Source organism: Microtus oregoni, unplaced genomic scaffold (assembly GCF_018167655.1).
Source record: "Microtus oregoni isolate MIOR12 unplaced genomic scaffold, Mior012 000050F_000, whole genome shotgun sequence".
NCBI lineage: Eukaryota > Metazoa > Chordata > Mammalia > Rodentia > Cricetidae > Microtus > Microtus oregoni.
In genome coordinates, this window is record NW_024543224.1 from 2,276,490 (window position 1) to 2,296,926 (window position 20,437).

The 20,437-nt window shown below is 39.0% G+C and overlaps 1 protein-coding gene across 1 annotated transcript; it reads left to right on the forward strand.

Moving 5' to 3' along the window:
• The first annotated feature begins 19,508 nt into the window (after nt 1-19,508).
• LOC121436629 (NEDD8-like) lies at nt 19,509-19,754 on the forward strand. The gene has a single exon (XM_041636644.1). The coding sequence runs from the start codon at nt 19,509-19,511 to the stop codon at nt 19,752-19,754; it is 246 nt and encodes an 81-aa protein (XP_041492578.1).
• Nucleotides 19,755-20,437: the final 683 nt, after the last annotated feature.

Consider the following 20,437-nt stretch of genomic DNA (forward strand, 5'->3'; position numbering starts at 1 on the left):
CTAAAGGTGTTTTCCTTAGAGAGTATGTGTTGCACAATTAATTTCTTTGCAGAAATTCTTCCCAGAATGTCCCCAGGCAGTTGGCAGGTTAAAGTCCTCGGTATGCAACAATGACATCTTTAACTACTACACCATGTGGTACCTTTCAAAGGGGACTACCTTTCACAGTCTGAACACTAGCAAGCCATTGAAGAATAAAGGTTCGGCTAATAACTGGTTTCTCTCAAAATAAATAAAGAATATGCTCCCCACCTTTGTGTGTTCACTTTCAATATGATGTTATATGATGCTAGCAGCAGGGAAAAGACATAGCTTCCAAAGGCAACTGCAGTTGCAAAATAAAGAAAGGGAGTCAAAGCAACAGTGGGACAGATTTAGTCCATTTTCAAATGCCTGGCCAAGGCAGCAAGAGCTATTTGAATAACACCAGCTGCACCCATAGGGAGAGTAAGTTACTTCCTGCTGAGACTAAATTATTCTGAAGCAGGGCTAAGTAAAGAGGAGGAGTAGTAATCTCCACCAATGGGGCGTGTTAACCTTTCCAAGGAAGGTATCATTCTAGACGCACATGCACAAATGCACACACACGTGAGGGAACTCTCTTTTTTCAGGGACATTTTACGATCATATATTACCAAAAAAAAAAAAAAAAATTCTGTCTCACCTCATCTTCAGCTTCTTCCTGAATTACTCAATTCGTCCATTTCTTCCATTCTGCTTTCCAATCCTGTGCCCTTCTGGCTAGCAGCAGGCAAAAGGAATAGGTACATAACAGCACTGATGTCTTTTCTGTACTTTTCTAGTCATTAGTCATACCTAACATGCTTTTTAAAAGCTATGTAATCTAAGGTAGAAATTGATTATCAGACACAGAACAAGAGAAATAAGCTTAGGTAAGAGTCATAATGCTAGCTGTGCTTCTCAAGCTTCAGGCCCAGCAGCCTCAGAATGTGCAAAGAGAACTTGTTATAACACTGCGTGCTGGGTCCATCCCTGAAGTCTCTGAATTAGATTTCAGTGAGACCCCAAATTTCTAGCCAGTTTGAGGATGATTTTGATGCTAATGCCTTCAGGATTATATTTTAAAGACCAGTGTGCTCTTTATTTAGTTTTAGACTTACTTGTACATTTTAGATATTCAACCTCTGTCAGAAGGAACAGCTAGCTAGGTTTTGTCTTAGTTAAGGTTTCTATTCCTTTGATAAAACACTGTGACAAAAACAACTTGGGGAGGGAAGTGCTTGCTTCAGTTTACACATTCTGATCACTGTCCTTAAAGCAAGGCAGGAATTTGGACAGGAACATGGAAGTAAGAGCTAATGCAGAGGCCAAGGTGGAATGTTGCTTACTGGCTTGCTCCCTATGATTATTCAGTGTGCCGTGTCATAGTACACAGGATAACCAGCCCAGGCATGGCACTGTATTCAGTGAGCTAGGACCTCCCATACATCATTCAAGAAAATGCACCACAGGCTTGCCCATAGGCCAGTGTGGTGGGGACATTTACTCAGTTGATGTTCACTCTTCCCAAAACAGCCCAGCTGGTGGTGTTAAACATAAAAGTAGCCAGTACACCATCTTGCTTTAGTCAATCACCTTAAAAAAAAAAAGAAAGAAAGAAATGCTAACCTGAAACAAAAAGGGACTCTTGTACATTGCTGATGAAAATGTAAATTTGTCCAGCTACTATGGAAATGATCATGAAGATTCACCAAAAAAAAAAAATCAATATGTCTTCCACATGGCCCAAATATAACTAACACTTCCATGTATTTTTTCAAGGGATCCTAAGTAGACATATCATAGAAGTACTCAAATACCATAGCTTATTACATCACTATTCACAGTAGATAAATTACAGAACCAATCTATCTGTCCAACAGCAGAGAAATTAATAAGAAAAATGTGGCATACAGATGTGAGAATCAAGAATGAAGTTGTAACATTTTCTGGAAGGTAGATCCAACTGAAGATAATTACATTGAATTAATTATAGAAAGTCAAATATATTTTCTGTCATTTGTGCTTTCTAGACTTAATTTGAATATGTAAATTTATATATATATATATGCAAAATTAGAAGTGACTCTGGTAGAGTGGAAAATGAGGAGAGCAAAAAAAAAAAAAAAAAAAAAAAACAAACCAGAGGATATAGAGATGTGAGGGAGAATATGCTCAAAATACAGCACGTATGTATATGAAAATTTAACAAAACTCATGATTCTGAGAAAAGGTCAGGTAGGGATTGAGTGGGCAAATGTAAAAGGAATTGGGATAAGACAGGATAAAGAGAGAGAGTATTCAGAATACATTATGTATGAAATTCTCATAGACCAAAGCTAATCAATGAAAAACAAACTAAACAAAATCAATTTAAAATAGTATAAAATAACCCAGTTCCTAAACTATTTCCAATAATGTTAAAGCTACTTGAAGTTTCTTAACCATCAGAAATTGGAGTTCAATCTGAAGATTTGAAAAGCAAAACAGCCAGCCACTATCTCTTACCTCGAATTCAGTCTAAAATGGCGATCTAAAATTTGAGATCCAGGAATCTCAAAATGAGAATGAGTCTGAGAGCTGCCCCTCCACCCCCATTTTATATTCCTCTCTAGGGCTGGGATTAAAGGCACACACCACTTGATCTCTAAGGCAACTAGTGTGGCTACTGAGATTAACGATGTGTAACATAGTGGCTACTGGGATTAAAGGTGGGTGGGTGTGTCTGTGTGTGTTACTATAACCTGGTCTGTAAGGCTGACCAGTAAAAAGAAATAGTTTTGAAGGGCTAGCTTCCCAGGTATACATACTAGACAAATTCTTCCACCCTGTTCTTGACCCCATTCCATACATTGTTCAAGACCTTCCCTACGTTTGTGTTTCTCTTTCTAAAATTCTCTTCAACTTCTGTTTTTCTCATTTTCGAAGGCTACATTCATGCTTCAGATTTTTTTCCTCTTAAAAATAAGCAGAGCAGTACTCTGAAACGCAGCTTGCTCCAATACTGAGGGGACTTAAGAGGTGAGTGAACAGCCATGCAGTGGGACACCCCACTCTATTGGACCTCCACAGTGAGACAAAACCCTGGGCCCCTCCCCCAACTCCCTAAGCTTTTCTAGCCAGCCAGCAAGGAGTTTCCTACAGCTAGGCTCCCCCAAAACACAAACCCATCCAGCAGCCATCCAAACTACTAGCCCCCAAACCCATCTATCCTTCTGCAGCCTTGGTGGAAGTCTGAAACACAGCTTGTTCCAATACTGAGGAGACTTAAAAGGTGAGTGAACAGCCATGCAGTGGGACATCCCACTCTAGAGGACCTCCTCAGTGGGAAAAAACCCCAGGCCCTTCCCCCAACATCCTTGGCCTCTCTAGCTAGCCAGCAGGGAGTTTCCTGTGGCTAGGCTCCCCCAAAATACAAACCCATCCACTGAAACCCCCAATCTACTAGCCACACCCCACCTAAGAGCTGAGAGGGACCAATACCCCAATACCCTAATGCTGAAGGGACCAAGAGCTTCCTACAACATTGAGGGGATTAAGAGAGAGCACCAAGAAAACAGGCATATAGAGACCTCAGAGGCATTCTGAGGCAGACATTGACAGTACAGAGCAGACCAAGAAAAACTCCCAAACACTCAGACAGCCACAGCAAAGATTGGATCAAGATGTAAAAACACTGTCAGACTCATTTGTAAGGAGAAATGGGTAGGTGCTAATGCAAGAATTCCTCCAACAATCTAAAAAACAACATGAAACATCAGAACCCAGTGGTCAAACGACAGGAAGACTTTATCATCCTAACCCAGAAGAAGTAGAAGAAAACAACTTTACACATAACTATATTAAAATGCTGGAGGAAATGAAAAACTCTCTTAAAGAAATAGAAGAGAAGACAAAAATTAGAAGAAATTAATAAATACCTAAAAGAAACATAAGAAAACCAAGAAAAAAAAATCAAACAGGAGAAGGAAACAGTTCAAGACTTGAAGACTGAAATAGAGGTAATAAAGAAAACACAAACCAAGGGAATTCTGGATATGGAAAATCTGGGTAAATGAACAGGAAGTACAGAGACAAGTATAACCAACAGAATACAAGAGATAGAAGAAAGAATCTCAGGCACTGAAGATGCAATAAAGGAAATAGTCTCATTGGTCAAAGAAAACATTAAATCCAACAAATTCTTAATATAAAACACCGAGGATTTCTGGGACACCGTGAAAAGACCAAACCTAACAATAATAGGTGTAGAAGAGGGAAAAGAACTCCAGCTCAAAGGCACAGAAAATATATTCAACAAAATCATAGAAGAAAACTTTCCCAATCTTGAGAATGATATCCCTATTAAGGTACAAAACTTACAGAACACCAAATATACTGGATCAAAATAAAAAATCTCCTCACCATTTTATAATCAAAACACAACACATTGAGAATAAAAAAAATATTAAAAGCTGCAAGATTAAAAGGTCAAGTAACATGTAAAGGTAAACCTATCAAAATCACAACCAACTTCTCAATGGAAACCATAAAGGTCGGAAGGTCCTGGATAGATATGCTGCAGACACTAAGAGACCATGGATGCAAGCCTAGACTACTATACCCAGAAAATCTTTCATTCACCATCGATGGAGAAAACAAGATACTCCATGACAAAAACAGATTTAAATAATACGTATCCACAAATCCAGCCTTACAGAAAGTACTAGAAGGAAAACCTCAACCCAAGGAAGCTAACTGTACCCACAATAGCATAGACATCTGATAACACCCCACCAGCATAACCGAAAGAAGGGAAACATACAAACAGTGCTACTGAAAAATAACCATAATTAACAACCACTGGTCAATAATATTGCTTAATAGCAATGGACTCAATTCACCTTAAAAAAGACACAGGCTAAGAGAATGGATACAAAAACAACAGGATCCAGCCTTCTGCTGTTTACAAGAAACACACCTCTGGGCTACCAGGCATCCCTGTTTCTGTGCTGAGGAGTTCCATCAGGACAAGTGAGTGTGTGCTATCCAGGGGCGGCCTGTCCCGGAAGAGAGCACAACACCCCCTCCCCCAGCTCCTGCTGCAGAGCTGTCTTTCTTATACACAGCCCAGTCCCCCTCCAAGCCTGCCCTGCTGTCGGCAAGGTTCTTTGCTCAAGAAGAGTCTCCTGCTCCTACACTAAGGCTACCCACCCAGAGTGGTGAGTGCCTGCCTACTGGGCAGGCCTCAAGGTCCCCTGCAAGGGAGAACAGGCACATTCAGCTTGTGCTGCAGGGTATCCGGTGTTCTACTCGACCCCGTCCTGCCCCTTACATTCTCCCCTTTGTCTGCGGGTCATTGGGCTACCAGGCATCTTTGTTTCGGTGCTGAGGAGTTTCATCTGGATGGGAACGGTTCCTGCTTCTTCACTGAGGAGATCCACCCAGAGAGTCAGTCACAGCAAAGGCTGGACCAAGACACCAGGCCTCTCCTGGTTCCATTTGAAGGAAGAGATGGGCAGGAACCAATGCAAGAATTCCTCCAACAACCTGAAAGGCAACATGACATCACCAGAATTCAGGGATCCCGAAACAAGAAGAATTGAACACCCTACTCCAGAAGAAATAGAAGAAATCGACTTTAAATGGAACTATATGAAAATATTAGAGGACCTTAAACAGGAGGTGAAAAACTGCCATAAAGAAATAGAGATGACAAGCAAAAAGGTAGAGGAAATGAATAAATCTCTCAAGGATACTCAAGAAAAACAAGAGGAACACGAAAAAGCAATCAAACAGGTAAGGGAAGCAGTTCAAGACTTGAAGAATGAAATGGAGGTAAAGAAAACACAAACCGAGGGAAGACTGGAGATGGAAAATCTGGGTAAACGAACAGGAACTACAGAGACAAGTATTACCAACAGAATACAAGAGATAGAAGAAAGAATCTCAGACACTGAAGATACCATAGAGAAAATAAACACACTAATCAAAGAAAACAGCAAATCCAACAAATTCTCATCACAAAACATTCAGGAAATCTGGGACACAATAAAAAGACCAAACCTAAGAATAATAGGGATAAAAGAAGGAGAAGAAGTACAGCTCAATGGTACAGAAAATATATTTAATAAAATTATAGATGAAAACTTTCCCAACCTAAAGAAAGATATTCCTATGAAGGTTCAAGAAGCATGCAGAGCACCGAATAGACAGGATCAAAAAAAAAATCTCCTCACCATATAATAATCAAAACACAAAATATACAGAATAAAGAAAGAATATTAAAATATTAAGAGCTGCAAATGAAAAAGGTCAAGTTACTTATAAAGGTAAACCTATCAGATTTACACCTGACTTCTCTATGGAAACCATGAAAGCCAGAAGGTCCTGGATAGATGTTCTGCAGAAAATAAGAGACCATGGATGCAAGCCCAGACTACTATACCCAGCCAAGTGTTCATACACTAATAATGGAGAAAACAAAATTTTCCAGGATAAAAACAAATTTAAATAATATGTAGCCACAAATCCAGCCTTACAGAAAGTAATAGAAGGAAAACCACAACCCAAGGAGTCCAACAATGCCCACAATAACTCAGACATCTAATCACCCTTTAGCAGCACAACTCGAAAAAGGGAAACACACAAACTCTACTACCAAAAAAAGAAAAAATGACTGGAGTTAACAACCACTGGTGATTAGTATCACTTAATATCAATGGACTCAACTCACCTATAAAAAGGCACAGGCTAAGAGATTGGATACGAAAACAGGATCCAACATTCTGCTGTTTACAAGAAACACACCTCAACCACAAAGACAGGCACCTTTACCCTACTTGGAGTAAAGGGCTGGGGAAAGGCTTATCAAGAAAATGGACCTAAGAAACAAGCAGGTGTGGCCATACTAATTTCTAACAAAGTTGACTTCAAACTTAAATCAATCAGAAGAGATGGAGAGGGACATTTTATAATCATAACAGAAACAATTCATCAGGAAGAAGTCTCAATCCTGAATATCTATGCCCCTAATATAAAAGCACCCACGTACGTAAAAGAAACATTACTAAAACTCTAGGCAGCCATCAAACCGCACACACTAATAGTAGGAGACATCAACACTCCTTTCTCACCAATGGACAGGTCAATCAGACAGAAACCTAACAGAGAAGTTAGAGAATTAATGGAGGTAATGAATCAATTGGACTTAACAGACATCTATTGAATATTCTACCCAAATAGGAAAGAATATACCTTCTTCTCTGCAGCTCATGGAACCTTCTTGAAAATTCACCACATACTCGGTAACAAAGCAAACTTCCACATTAAAAAAAAATATATTAGTAACCACCTGTGACTTAGCAGATCACCATTGATTAAAGTTAGAATTCAACAGCAATGCTACCCCAAGAAAGCCTACGAACTCATGGAAACTGGTCAGTCAACTACTGAACCATACCTGGATCAAGGAAGAAAAAAAGAAAGAAATTAAAGTATTTCTTGAATTCAATGAAAATAAAGAAACAGCATACTCAAACTTATGGGACACTATGAAAGCAGTGCTAAGAGGAAAGTTTATAGCACTAAGTGCCCACTTAAATAAAACAGAGAAAGCACACATTGGAGACTTAACAGCCCACCTGAAAGCTCTAGAAAAAAAGAAGCAGATTCACTTAGGAGGAGTAGAAGACTGGAAATAATCAAACTGAGGGCTGAAATCAACAAAATAGAAACACAGAAAACAATCCAAAGAATCAATGAAACAAAAAGCTGGTTTTTGGAGAAAATCAACAAGAGTGATAAACCCCTATCCAAACTAATCAAACGGCAGAGAAAAAATAGGGAAATTAACAAGATTAGAAATGAAAAGTTGGACATAACCACAGACACAGAGGAAATTCAGAGAATCATGAGATCTTACTACAAAAGTCTGCATGCCACAGCCGGGCGGTGGTGGCGCACGCCTTTAATCCCAGCACTCCTGAGGCAGAGGCAGGCGGATCTCTGTGAGTTCGAGGCCAGCCTGGTCTACAAGAGCTAGTTCTAGGACAGAAACCAAAAGCTATGGAGAAACACTGTCTCGAAAAATCAAAAAAAAAAAAAAAAAGAAAAAAAGAAAAAAGAAACAAAAGTCTGTATGCCACAAAACTGGAAAATGTAAAAGAAATGGACAATTTTTTAGATAAGTACCATATACCAAAGTGAAACCAGGTGAACAATCTAAATAGACCTGTTAGTCGTGAAGAATTAGAAGTTGTTAACAAAAACTTCCCTACCAAAAAAAGCCCAGGTCCAGACAGTTTCAATGCAGAATTCTACCAGAACTTCCAAGAAGACCTAATACCTATACTTCTTAATGTATTTCACAATATAGAAACAGAAGAGTCATTGCCTAATTCCTTTTATGAAGCTACAGTTACCCTGATACCAAAATGACACAAAGACTCAACCAAGAAAAAGAATTACGGGCCAATCTCACTCATGAACATCGACGCAAAAATCCTCAGTAAAATACTGGCAAACCGAATCCAAGAATACATTAGAAAAATGATCCAATAGAATCAAGTAGTATTCATCCCAGGGATGCAGGGCTGGTTCAACATACAAAAATCTATCAATGTAATCCATCATATAAATAAACTGAAAGAAAAAAACCATATGATCATTTCATTAGATGCTGAAAAAGCATTTGACAAAATTCAACATCCCTTTATCATAAAGGTCTTGGAGAGATTAGGGATACAAGGGTCATACCTAAATATAAAAAAAACTATTTACACCAAGCCAACAGCTAACATCAAATTAAACAGAGAGAAACTCAAAGCCATCCCACTAAAATCAGGAACACGACAAGGTTGTCCACGTTCTCCATACCTCTTCAATATAGTGCTTGAAGTTCTAGCAATAGCAATAAGACAACATAAGGGGATCAAAGGGATTTGAATTGGAAAGGGATCAGTTAAACTTTCATTATTTGCAGATGATATAATAATGTACATAAGCGACCGCAAAAACTCCACCAAAGAACTCCTACAGCTGATAAACACCTTTAGTAATGTGGCAGGAAATAAGATCCACTCCAAAAAATCAGTTGCACTCCTACAAACAAAGGATAAGGAAGCAGAGAGGGAAATCAGAGAAGCATCACCTTTCATGATAGCCACAAATAGCATAAAATATCTTGAGGTAACTCTAACCAAGGAAGTGAAGGATCTATTTGACAAGAACTTTAAGTCTTTGAAGAAAGAAATTGAGGAGGATACCAGAAAATAGAAGGATCTCCCTTGCTCTTGGATTGGATGGATCAACATAGTAAAAATGACAATTATACCAAGGGCAATTTATAGATTCACTGCAATCCCCATCAAGATCTCATAAAATTTTTTCACAGATCTTGAGAGGACAATAATCAACTTTATATGGAAAAACAAAAAACCCAGGATAGCCAAAACAATCTTATACAATAAAGGAATTTCTGGAGGTATTACCATCCCTGACTTCAAACTCTATTTCGGAGCTACAGTATTGAAAACAGCTTGGTATTGGCATAAAAACAGAGAAGTCGACCAATGGAATCGAATAGAAAACCTGAATTGTAACCCTCAATCCTATGAACATCTGATTTTCGATAAAGGAGCTAAAAGTTTACAATGGAAGAAAGAAAGCATCTTCAACAAATGGTGCTGGCATAACTGGATGTCAACCTGTACAAAAATGAAAATAGATCCATATCTATCACCATGCACAAAACTCAAGTCCAAATGGATCAAAGACAACAATATCAATCTGAACACACGGAACCTGATAGAAGAGAAAGTGGGAAGTACTCTACAACATATGGGCACAGGAGATCACTTCTTACATATAACCCCAGCAGCACAGACATTAAGGGCAACATTGAATAAATGGGACCTCCTGAGACTGACAAGCTTCTGTAAAGCAAAGGACACTGTCACAAAGACAAAAAGGCAACTGGGAGAAGATCTTCACCAACCTGTGACAGACAAAGGTCTGATCTCCAAAATATATAAAGAACTCCAGAAACTAGACTGTAAAATGCTAATCAACCCAATTAAAAAATGGGGCACTGAAATGAACAGAGAATTCTCAACAGAAGAAATTCAAGTGGCCAAAAGACACTTAAGGTCATGCTCAACCTCCTTATCGATCAGGGAAATGCAAATTAAAACAGCTTTGAGATATCATCTTACACCTGTCAGAATGGCTAAAATCAAAAACACCAATGATAGCCTTTGCTGGAGAGGTTGTGGAGTAAGAGGTACACTCTTCCATTGCTGGTGGGAATGGGATCTTGTGCAACCACTTTGGAAATCAGTGTGGCGATTTCTAAGGAAATTCGGGATCAACCTTCCTCAAGACCCAGCAATACCACTCTAGGGAATATACCCAAGAGATGCCCTATCATATGACAAAAGCATTTGTTCAACTACGTTCATAGCAGCATCATAGCAGCATCATTTGTAATAGCCAGAACCTGGAAACAACCTAGATGCCCTTCAATGGAAGAATGGATGAAGAAAGTGTGAAATATATACATATTAGAGTACCGCTCAATGGCAAAAAACAATGACATCTTGAATTTTGCATGCAAATGGATAGAAATAGAAAACACTGTCCTGAGTGAGGTAAGCCAGACCCACAAAGATGAACATGGAATGTACTCACTCATAATTGGTTTCTAGCCATAAATAAAGAACATTGTGCCTATAATTTGTGATCCTAGAGATGCTAAATATGAAGGTGAACCCAAAGAAAAACATACAGTCATCTGCCTGTATATGGGGAGTAGACAAGATTGCCGGGCAAAAACTGGGAACTTGGGGGTGGGGTCGGATGGGGGTGAGGAGAAATGGGGTGAGAAAAGTGAGAAGGGAAGGATGGGGGGAGCTTGGGGTAATGGGATGGTTGGGATAAAGGAAGGGTGGATATGGGAGCAGGGAATTATATATCCTAATTAAGGGAGCCATCTTAGGGTTGGCAAAAGACTTGTCTCTGGAGGGGCTCGCAGGTGTACAGGGTGATGTCCCCTGCTAGTACCTTGGGCAACTGAGGAGAGGGAACCTAAAATGACTCTAATCTATAGCCATACTGATAAATATCTTGCATATCACTATAGAATCTTCATCTGGCGATGGATGGAGACAGAGACAAAGACCCACATTGCAGCACCAGACTGAGGTCCCAAGGTCCAAATGAGGAGCAGAAGGAGAGAGAACATGAGTAAGGAAGCCAGGACTGCGAGGGGTGCTCCCACCCACTGTGACAGTGGGGTTGATCTATTGGGAGCTCAACAAGGTCAGCAGGACTGGGACTGAATAAGCCTGGGATAAAACTGGACTCTCTGAACATGGCTGACAATGAGGGCTGATGAGAAGCCAAGGACAATTGCACTAGGTTTTGATCCTACTGCGTGAACTGGCTTTGTGGAAGCCTAGCCTGTTTGGATGCTCACCATCCTGGAACTGGATGGAGGGAAGAGGACATTGGACTTCCTACAGGGCAGGTAATCCTCTTCAGACTCGAGAGGGAGGGAGAATGGAGTGGGGGGAGGAGGAGAGTAGTTGGGAGAGGGGGAGAGGAGTTGGGCGAGGGAGAGGAGTGGGATGAGGGGAAGGGAAATGGGAGGCGGGGAGGAGGCAGAAATTTTTTCATTAAAAAAATAAAAAATAAATAAAAAGCAAAAAAAAGAAGAAACACACCTCCACCTAAAAGACAGATACTACCTCAGAGTAAAAAGTGGGGGAAAAGTTTTCCAATCAAGTGGACCTAAGTAAGAAACAAGCAGGTGTAGATATCCTAATATCTAACAAAATTGATTCCAAACTAAAATCAGTCAGAAGAGATGGAGAAGGACACTTTATAGTCATAACAGGAACAATTCATCAAGACACAGTCTCAATACTTAATATCTATCTCCTAATACAAGAGCACCTATATATGTAAAAGAAACATTACTAAAACTTAAATTGCACATCAAACCCCACACACTAATTTTAGGAGACTTCAACATTCCACTCTCACAATGGACAGGTCAACAAGACAGAAACTTAAAAGAGAAAGAAGAGAACTAACAGATGTCATGAACTGAATGGACTTAACAGACATCTATAGAACATTCCACCCAAACCCAAAAGAATATACCTTTTTCTCAGCACTTTGTGTAACTTTTTCTAAAATTGATCATATACTCAATAACAAAACAAACCTCCACAGATACAAAAAAAAAAAAAAATGGAGTAACCCCCTGTGTCTTATCAGATCACCTTGGATTAAAGTTAGAATTTAACAACAATACCAATCTCAGACAGCATACAAACTCATGGAAATTGAACAGTGAACTACTGAACCACCTGAGGATCAAGGAAGAAAATTTAAAAAATTAAAAACTTTCTTAAACTAAATGAAAATGAAGGCATAACATATCCAAACCTGTGGGACACCATGAAAGCAGTACTAAAAGGAAAGTTCTTAGCACTATGTGTCCACATAAAGAAAATGGAGAAAGCTCACATTAGAGACTTAACAGCACACCTGAAAACTCTAGAACAAAATGAAGCAGACTCACCCAGGAGGAGTAGAAGACAGGAAATAATCAAATTGAGGGCCGAAATCAACAAAATAGAAACACAGATAACCATATGAAGAATCAATGAAACAAAGAGTTGGTTCTTTGAGAAAATCAACAAGATTGACAAACCCTTATCCAAACTAATCAAAAGGAAGAGAGAGAATATCCAAATTAACAAAATCAGAAATGAAAAGGGGGACATAACAACAGACACGGAGGAAATTCAGAGAATCATTAGGTCATACTACAAAAACCTGTACTCCACAAAATTGGAAGATATAAAAAAATGAATAATTTTTTGATAGATACCATATGCCAAAATTAAATCAAGACCAAGTGAGTAATTTAAATAGACCTATAAACTGCAAGGAAATAGAAGCTGTCATCAAAACCCTCCCAAGCAAAAAAAAAAAAAAAAAAAAAAAGCAAGCCCAGGGCCATATGATTTTAGTGCAAAATTCTACCAAAACTTCCAAGACGAGCTAATAGTATACTCCTCAAACTGTTCCCCATAATAGAAACAGAAGGGCCATTGCCAAACTTGGTTTATGAGGCTATAGTTACCCTGATACCAAAACCACACAAAGACTCATCCAAGAATGAGAGTTGCTGACCAATCTCACTCATGAACATGGATGCAAAAATACTCAATAAAATACTGACAAATGAATCCAGGAACACATCATAAACTCATCCACCATGATCAAGTCAGCTTCACCCCAGAGAGGCAGGGCTCGTTCAACATATGAAAATCTATCAATGTAATCCATCATATAAATAAACTGAAAGAAAAAAAAGTATGATCATTTCATTAGAAGCTGAAAAAACATTTGACAAAATCCAAGACCCCTTCTTGATAAAGGTCTTGGAGAGATCAGGAATACACAGAACATATCTAAATATAACAAAAGCAACATACAGCAAGACAACCACCAACATCAAATTAAATGGAGAGAAACTCAAAGTGATTCTTCTAAAATCAGAAACAAGACAAGGCTGTCCACTTTCTCCACATCTCATCAATATAGTTCTTAAATTTTTATCACTAGCAATAAGACAACAAAAGGAGACAAAGGGGATTCAAATTAGAAAGGAAGAAGTCAAACATTCATTATTTGCAGATGATATGATAGTGTATATAAGTGACCCCAAAAACTCTACTAGAGAACTCCTACAGCTGATAAATACCTTCAGTGATGTGGCAGGATACAGGATGAACTAAAAAAAATCAGTAGCCCTCCTATACACAAATGATAAAGAAGCTGAGAGGAAATGAGAGAAACATCACCTTTCACAATAGCCACAAATGACATAAAATATCTTGGGCTAACACTAACCAAAGAAGTGAAAGACCCATTTGACAAGAACCTTAAGTCTTTAAAGAAAGAAATTGAAGAAGATACAAGAAAATGGAAAGATCTCCATGCTCTCAGGAAGGATCAGCATAGTAAAAATGGCAATCCTATGAAAAGCAATCTATAGAGTCAATGAAATTCCCATCAAAATCTCAACACAATTTTTTACAGACCTTGAAAGACCAATAATCACCTTCATATGGAAAAACAAAAAACCCAGGATAACCAAAACAATTCTGTACAATAAAGGAACTTCCGGAGGCATTGCCATCCTTGGCTTCAAGCTCTGTTACAAAGCTACAGTAATGAAAACAGCTTTGTATTAGCATAAAACCAGAGAGGTTGACCAATGGAATCGAATCAAAGACTGGATATTAATCCACACACTTATGAACACTTAAATTTTGACAAAGAAGCTAAAATTATACAAAGAAAATAATAAAATATCTTCAAAATGGTGGTGGCATAACTGGATGTCAACCTGTAGAAGAGTGAAAATAGATCCATATCTTTTGCCATGCACAAAACTCAAGTCCAAATAGATTAAAGACCTCAATATAAATATGACCACACTGAACCTGATATAAGAGAAAGTGGGAAGTAGTCTTCAATGAATGGGCACAGGAGACCCCTTCTTTAATATAACCCTAGTAACACAGACAATAAGAGCAACAATAAATAAATGGGACCTCCTGAAACTGAGAAGCTCCTGTAAAGCAAAGGACTGTCAATAAGACAAAAAGTCGGCCTACTGAATGGGAAAAAATCCTCACCAACCTCACATCAGACAAGAGGCTGATCTCCAAAATATATAAAGAACTCAAGAAATTAGACATTAAAATTCTAAATAACCCAATTGAAAAATGGTATATGGAACTAAACAGAGAATTCTCAACAGAAGAATCTCAAATGGTCAAAAGATACTTAAGGAAATGTTCAACTTACTTAGCAATCAGGGAAATGCAAATCACAGCAACTCTGAGATACCATCTTAGACCTGTCAGAATGGCTAAGATTAAAAACAGTAATGACAGCTTATTATGGAGAGGATGTTGAGTAAAGGGAACACTCATCCATTGCTAGTGAGGATGGAAACTTGAACAACCACTCTTGAAAGCAGTATGGTGGTTTCTCCGAAAATTTGGAGTCAACCTACCTCAGGATCCACCAATACTGATTTTGGGTATATACCAAAAAATACTCAATCATACTACAAAAGCATTTGTTCAACTATGTTCATAGCAGCATTATTTGTAACAGCCAGAGCCTGGAAAAGAAACAACCTAGATGACCTTCAACCGAAGAATGGATAAAGAAAATGTGGCACATTTACACATTAAAGTACTACTCAGTGGTAAAAACAAAAACAACGACACCTTGAATTTTGCATGCAAATGGATGGAATTAGAAAGCACTATCCCCAGTGAGGTAACCCAGACCCAAAAGAATGATTATGGTATGTACTTACTCATAAGTTGATACTAGCTATAAACAAAGGACTTTGAACCTATAGTTCATGACCCTAGAGAAGCTAAGTAATAAGGTGAACTAAAAGAAAAAGATATATAGATCCACCTGGAAATTGGAAACAGACATGATCACTAGACATAATTAGGTGCATGAGGGAGGGAAGCAAGGGAGGGTAGAAGGAAAAAAGGAGGGGACAAGAGGAGGGTTGAGGAGAACTTGAGGGAATGAGATATTTGAGATGGAGAAAGGACAGAAATGAGAGCAAGGAAAGAGATATTGTGATTGAGGGAGCCATTCTAGGGTTATCAGAAACCTGGCTCTCAAGAAATTCCCAGGAATCCACAAGGATGACCCCACCGAAGATCCTAAGCAATAGAAGAGAGGGGGCCCAATCTTGACTTGTCCTATAGCCAGACTGATGATTATCTTAAATATCACCATAGAACCTTCATCTAGCAACTTTTGGGAACAAAGGCAGAGACCCACATTGGAGCAGTGGACTGAGCTCCCAAAGTCCAGTTGAAGAGTGGAAGAAGTGAGAATATGAAAAAAGACGTAAAGACCATGATGGGTACACCCATTGCAACAGTTTACCTGAGCTAATAGGAGTGCATAAACTCCAGCAGGACTGGGAAGGAACAAGCATAGGACCAAACTAGTCCCTCTGAATGTGGTTGACAGTTGCATGACTGGGGCAGACTGAGGGGCCACTGAGAGTGGCACAAGGATTTATCCCAACTGCATGTACTGGCTTTTGGGGATCCTATTCTCTTTGGATGTATACCTTGCTCAGCCTAGATATAGTAAGGAGGGCCTTGGACCTTCCACAAAGCAATGTTCCTTACTCCCTCTGAGGATTAGATGGGGGTGGAGTGGGAGAGTTTATGAAGGGAATGGAAGGAGGGGAGGGAGTAGGAACTTGGACTGGTATTATTTTAAATCTAATATTTTTTAAAAAATAAGCAGGGCAAAAGTTGTTTAGCAAACCTCTATTGTTTTCTATTTCTCTAATTTCCTTCACACATAAGATCCCTACAAGGCTAATATGGAATTGTTCCTCTTCTATGTCATCCCTTTCCAAATGAATTCAGGCAAAATCTTCCAGTACTTTTCAGTTGTCTTCCTCTATTGCTTTTCTTCATCATTGTAGGTCAGTTTCATGACCTTTGAAAATCCCCTTACCCTCCACCTTAGGGATAAACATCCTATGAAAGGCACTGGTGGCAATTCCTTGGTATTCAAAAAAAAAAAAAAAAAAAAAAAACCTTTTCAACATTTTATCACCTAAGTCATCAAACTCTAGCCTGCTGTTCACAGTATGTCATAATCATAACCTTACATCTAGATTTTGTTTTCTGCTTAATCCCCTCCTTAGATCACCTTTCCCACGTCAGGTTGTCTGTGTCACTTACTATTTCAGTTTCACCTTTTGATAGTGTTTCTCAACTCACTTTAAGCTCTGTACTCCAGAGCCTGTGGAAAACATCATCACTATCCCACACATTCCCTGAAGTACACACACACACTGGTTTTTGGTTTGCCTAGAGGTGGTGTGGAAAGACGGTCCAAGAAGGTTTTGTTTCTTTTCCTACAGAAAATTATTCTCATTTTATCTTTTCATTAATTCAACTAACACTTGATATTCAATATTTTCCTCATATTCAGACCTAAATATCCCATTTTCCAGAAATACGTTGCCCTTTTGGTACTCAATATGTCCAACCTAAAATCATCATGTTCTCTGTAGTACTTTATCCTTCTAATTTTCTTTTATCAATAAATGAAACTCTCCCCTAGTCCATCCTCTACAATGGTGCCAGGATGGTTTGTATAATAAAGCAGAATTAAGGAATTAAAGGCACATTGGAGACTTTAGAATTGAGATCTTAGATATATCTACTTCCCCTGTCTGTATATCTACTTCCCCTGTCTGTAATATTCATCCTTTTAAATCCTCATAATCAAGGTCAGAACTAAAGTTAAAGAACCAGTAATGGCTTAAAATCCTTTGCACTTACTTTGTGTAAAAGTGAAACAATCCAGTAAGTATCATTTTATACATTTTATCTTTAGAAATACAACTATGTATTTATAAAACTTTGTTATTGGAAAACTCTCAGGATCTTTGCAAATAGAGATATAACCCATAAATTATAAATCAGTGATCACTGGGTTTAAAAAACAATCATAAGACACAAAATTTCCTTCTTTCCAAGTAGTTATCTATTAATTTATCCAAACATGACAACAGTCATGCCCCCAAATAAGACCCTGCATCCTCCTTATGATAGCATTTTGGAGCAGTGCCATGTCACAGTTCCTTTGCTCCAAACCCTCAATTCCATTTATTAGTCTTTTGAAATATTTTTTGGTCTGTGTATTAGCTACATTTCTATTGCTGTGACAAGAAACTGTGAAAAAGTCAACTTATAATGAAGTTATAGTTATTTGAAATTATGATTTCTGAGAAATAAGAGATCATCACCAACAAAGCATAGCAGCAGGCAGCTAGCAAGGCTGCTGGAGCAGGAAATGGAGAGCTCACACCTTGAACAATATGTGCAAAGCAGAGAGTAAAATTGGGAGTAAGGCAAGGCCTTAAACTTCCAAAGCCCAACCCCCAGTGAGATACTTCCTCCTACAAAGCAGAATCTTCTAAGCTGCACCCCCAAAACAGGGTCTCCAACCAGGAACTAATTGCTCTCAAAGAAATTGTTCACCTTAGCTCCTTGCCAGAGATCTCCTCTGTTTGGTAAAGCACCCCCTTAACAATAAGGTACATTTTTTTTTTTTTTGGTTTTTCAAGACAGGGTTTCTCTGTGGCTTTGGAGCCTGTCCTGGAACTAGCTCTTGTAGACCAGGCTGGTCTCGAACTCACAGAGATCCGCCTGCCTCTGCCTCCCGAGTGCTGGGATTAAAGGCGTGCACCACCACCGCCCGGCCATTTTTTTTAATGTAGATATAAATGAAGAAGGAATTTTTTCTACTGTTGCCCCTAACTTACAATGCCTTGTGTCTATATTTGTTTCTTTAAGATATTATCTTTTTTATGGGCCAGGTCTCCTTCCTTGCTCTAATTCTCATTTAGCTGTAATACATTTCTTTCCTTCTTTTGTACTATCAGGTCTACTTTCATATGCCTTCTTTCTTCACTTCATATTGCATAAGCTTATGTAAATAGTCCTCCTTTAATGTATTTTATTTTATAGATATAACTTTGTTTCCTGATGAGACCTTCGATTGATATAGTCTCAGAACTTCTAGAACTCATGATTCTATTGTGAAAGCATCATAAAGGGAGGGAAGCAAGACATCATCAAAAGCATACTATAGAGTAATGTATGTCATGAAGAAAATGTAAGGCACGGTAAGAGCTGCTGAGGTGGGAGACTTGATAGTTGGCTTTAACAGACTTTAGAAGTGAATTGTACTTAAATGGGTAATGTTTCAACACAGGTCTGAATAAAATGATGAGATCAATTACATGGATAGCTAAAGCACTGAGAGCAGAGGGTATTAAGTGCAACTAGCAAATACTTTGAGGTGAAAAATTACTTGATAGGTTGGAGGAACAGGTAGAAATTTATTGCTGCAGCTTGAATATGAACTTTAGCCCATAGGCTCATGTGCCAAACACCTGTCTCCCAGCTAGTAGCATTTTTCACAGGGGCAGTGGAAGCTTTCAGAGGTTAGTGCTAGGTTCAGGATATAGCTCACTGGGTGTGTGCCATGGATGGTTATACCTAGATTATTGTCTCTTTTCTTTTCTTTCTGCTTCATGCATAGAATGGAATCAATTGTGCTAAGTAATGACTGTAGACATAAATCTCTGGAACTGTGAAAGAAATCCTGTTATTTTCTTAGGTGTTTTTGTCATTGTTATGAAGCCTGATTGAATGTATTTCTTTAATTTATATTTATCCCTTCTAAAACATTTATTTATCATCTGCTATGTTTCAAGAACTGTTCTATGGAGTCAAGATGCCTGCAATAATCTGTCTTCATGGTGTTTAAAGAAATAGTAAGAGCCGTGGAGTGCTGGGAAGTGGCAGCGGTGTCCACAACAGGAGAAGCAGGACTATAGCCACCTGTAGCCTCAACCTCGGAGGAAGATGCTAATTAAAGTGAAGACGATGACTGGAAAGGAAATTGAGATCAACATTGAACCCACAGACAAGGTGGAGCGAATCAAGGAGTGTGTGGAAGAGAAAGAGGGCATCCCCCCACAACAGCAGAGGCTCATCTACAGTGGCAAACTAATGAATGATGAGAAGACAGCAGCTGATTACAAGATCCTAGGTGGTTCAATCCTCCACCTGGTGTTGGCTATTAGAGGAGGAAATGGTCTTGGGCAATGATCAAACTTGGTTCCATTTTACCTCCTTGCCCTGTAGCTCATAATGAAGCATCACATATCCTCTCACACTCTGGGACACCAGAACTTCTGCCCCCTCCCTTGGATGCCTTTTGTGTCTACTGGTGAGAGAATGTGAGGACCCCAAAGTGTAGTGCTTCTGGCCCAAATGACCATTACTTGCTGTTGGGTTTTAGTTTGCAGTTCTGTGTGCTTCCCTCTCTTATGACTATATCCTTGGTTGTCAATAAAATATTTCCTGGCCAAAAAAAAAAAAGTAGTAAAAAAATACTTTCTTTTTTTTTCTTTTTTTCTTTTTTTAAATTTATTTATTTATTAAAGATTTCTGTCTCTTCCCCGCCACCGCCTCCCATTTCTCTCCCCCTAACCCAATTAAGTCCCCCCACCTCAGCCCGAAGAGCAATTAGGGTTCCCTGCCCTGTGGGAAGTCCAAGGAACCCCCACCTCCATCCAGGTCTAGTAAGTTGAGCATTCAAACTGCCTAGGCTCCCACAAAGCCAGTACGTGCAGTAGGATCAGAAACCCATTGCCATTGTTCTTGAGTTCTCAGTAGTCCTCATTGTCTGCTATGTTCAGCGAGACCGGTTTTATCCCAGGCTTTTTCAGACCCAAGCCAGCTGGCCTTGGTGAGTTCCCAATAGAACATCCAGATTGTCTCAGTGTGTG

What these genes read in the sequence shown, in the direction of transcription:
- LOC121436629 (XM_041636644.1), top strand. Translation starts at nt 19,509, where the DNA reads ATGCTAATTAAAGTGAAGACGATGACTGGAAAGGAAATTGAGATCAAC.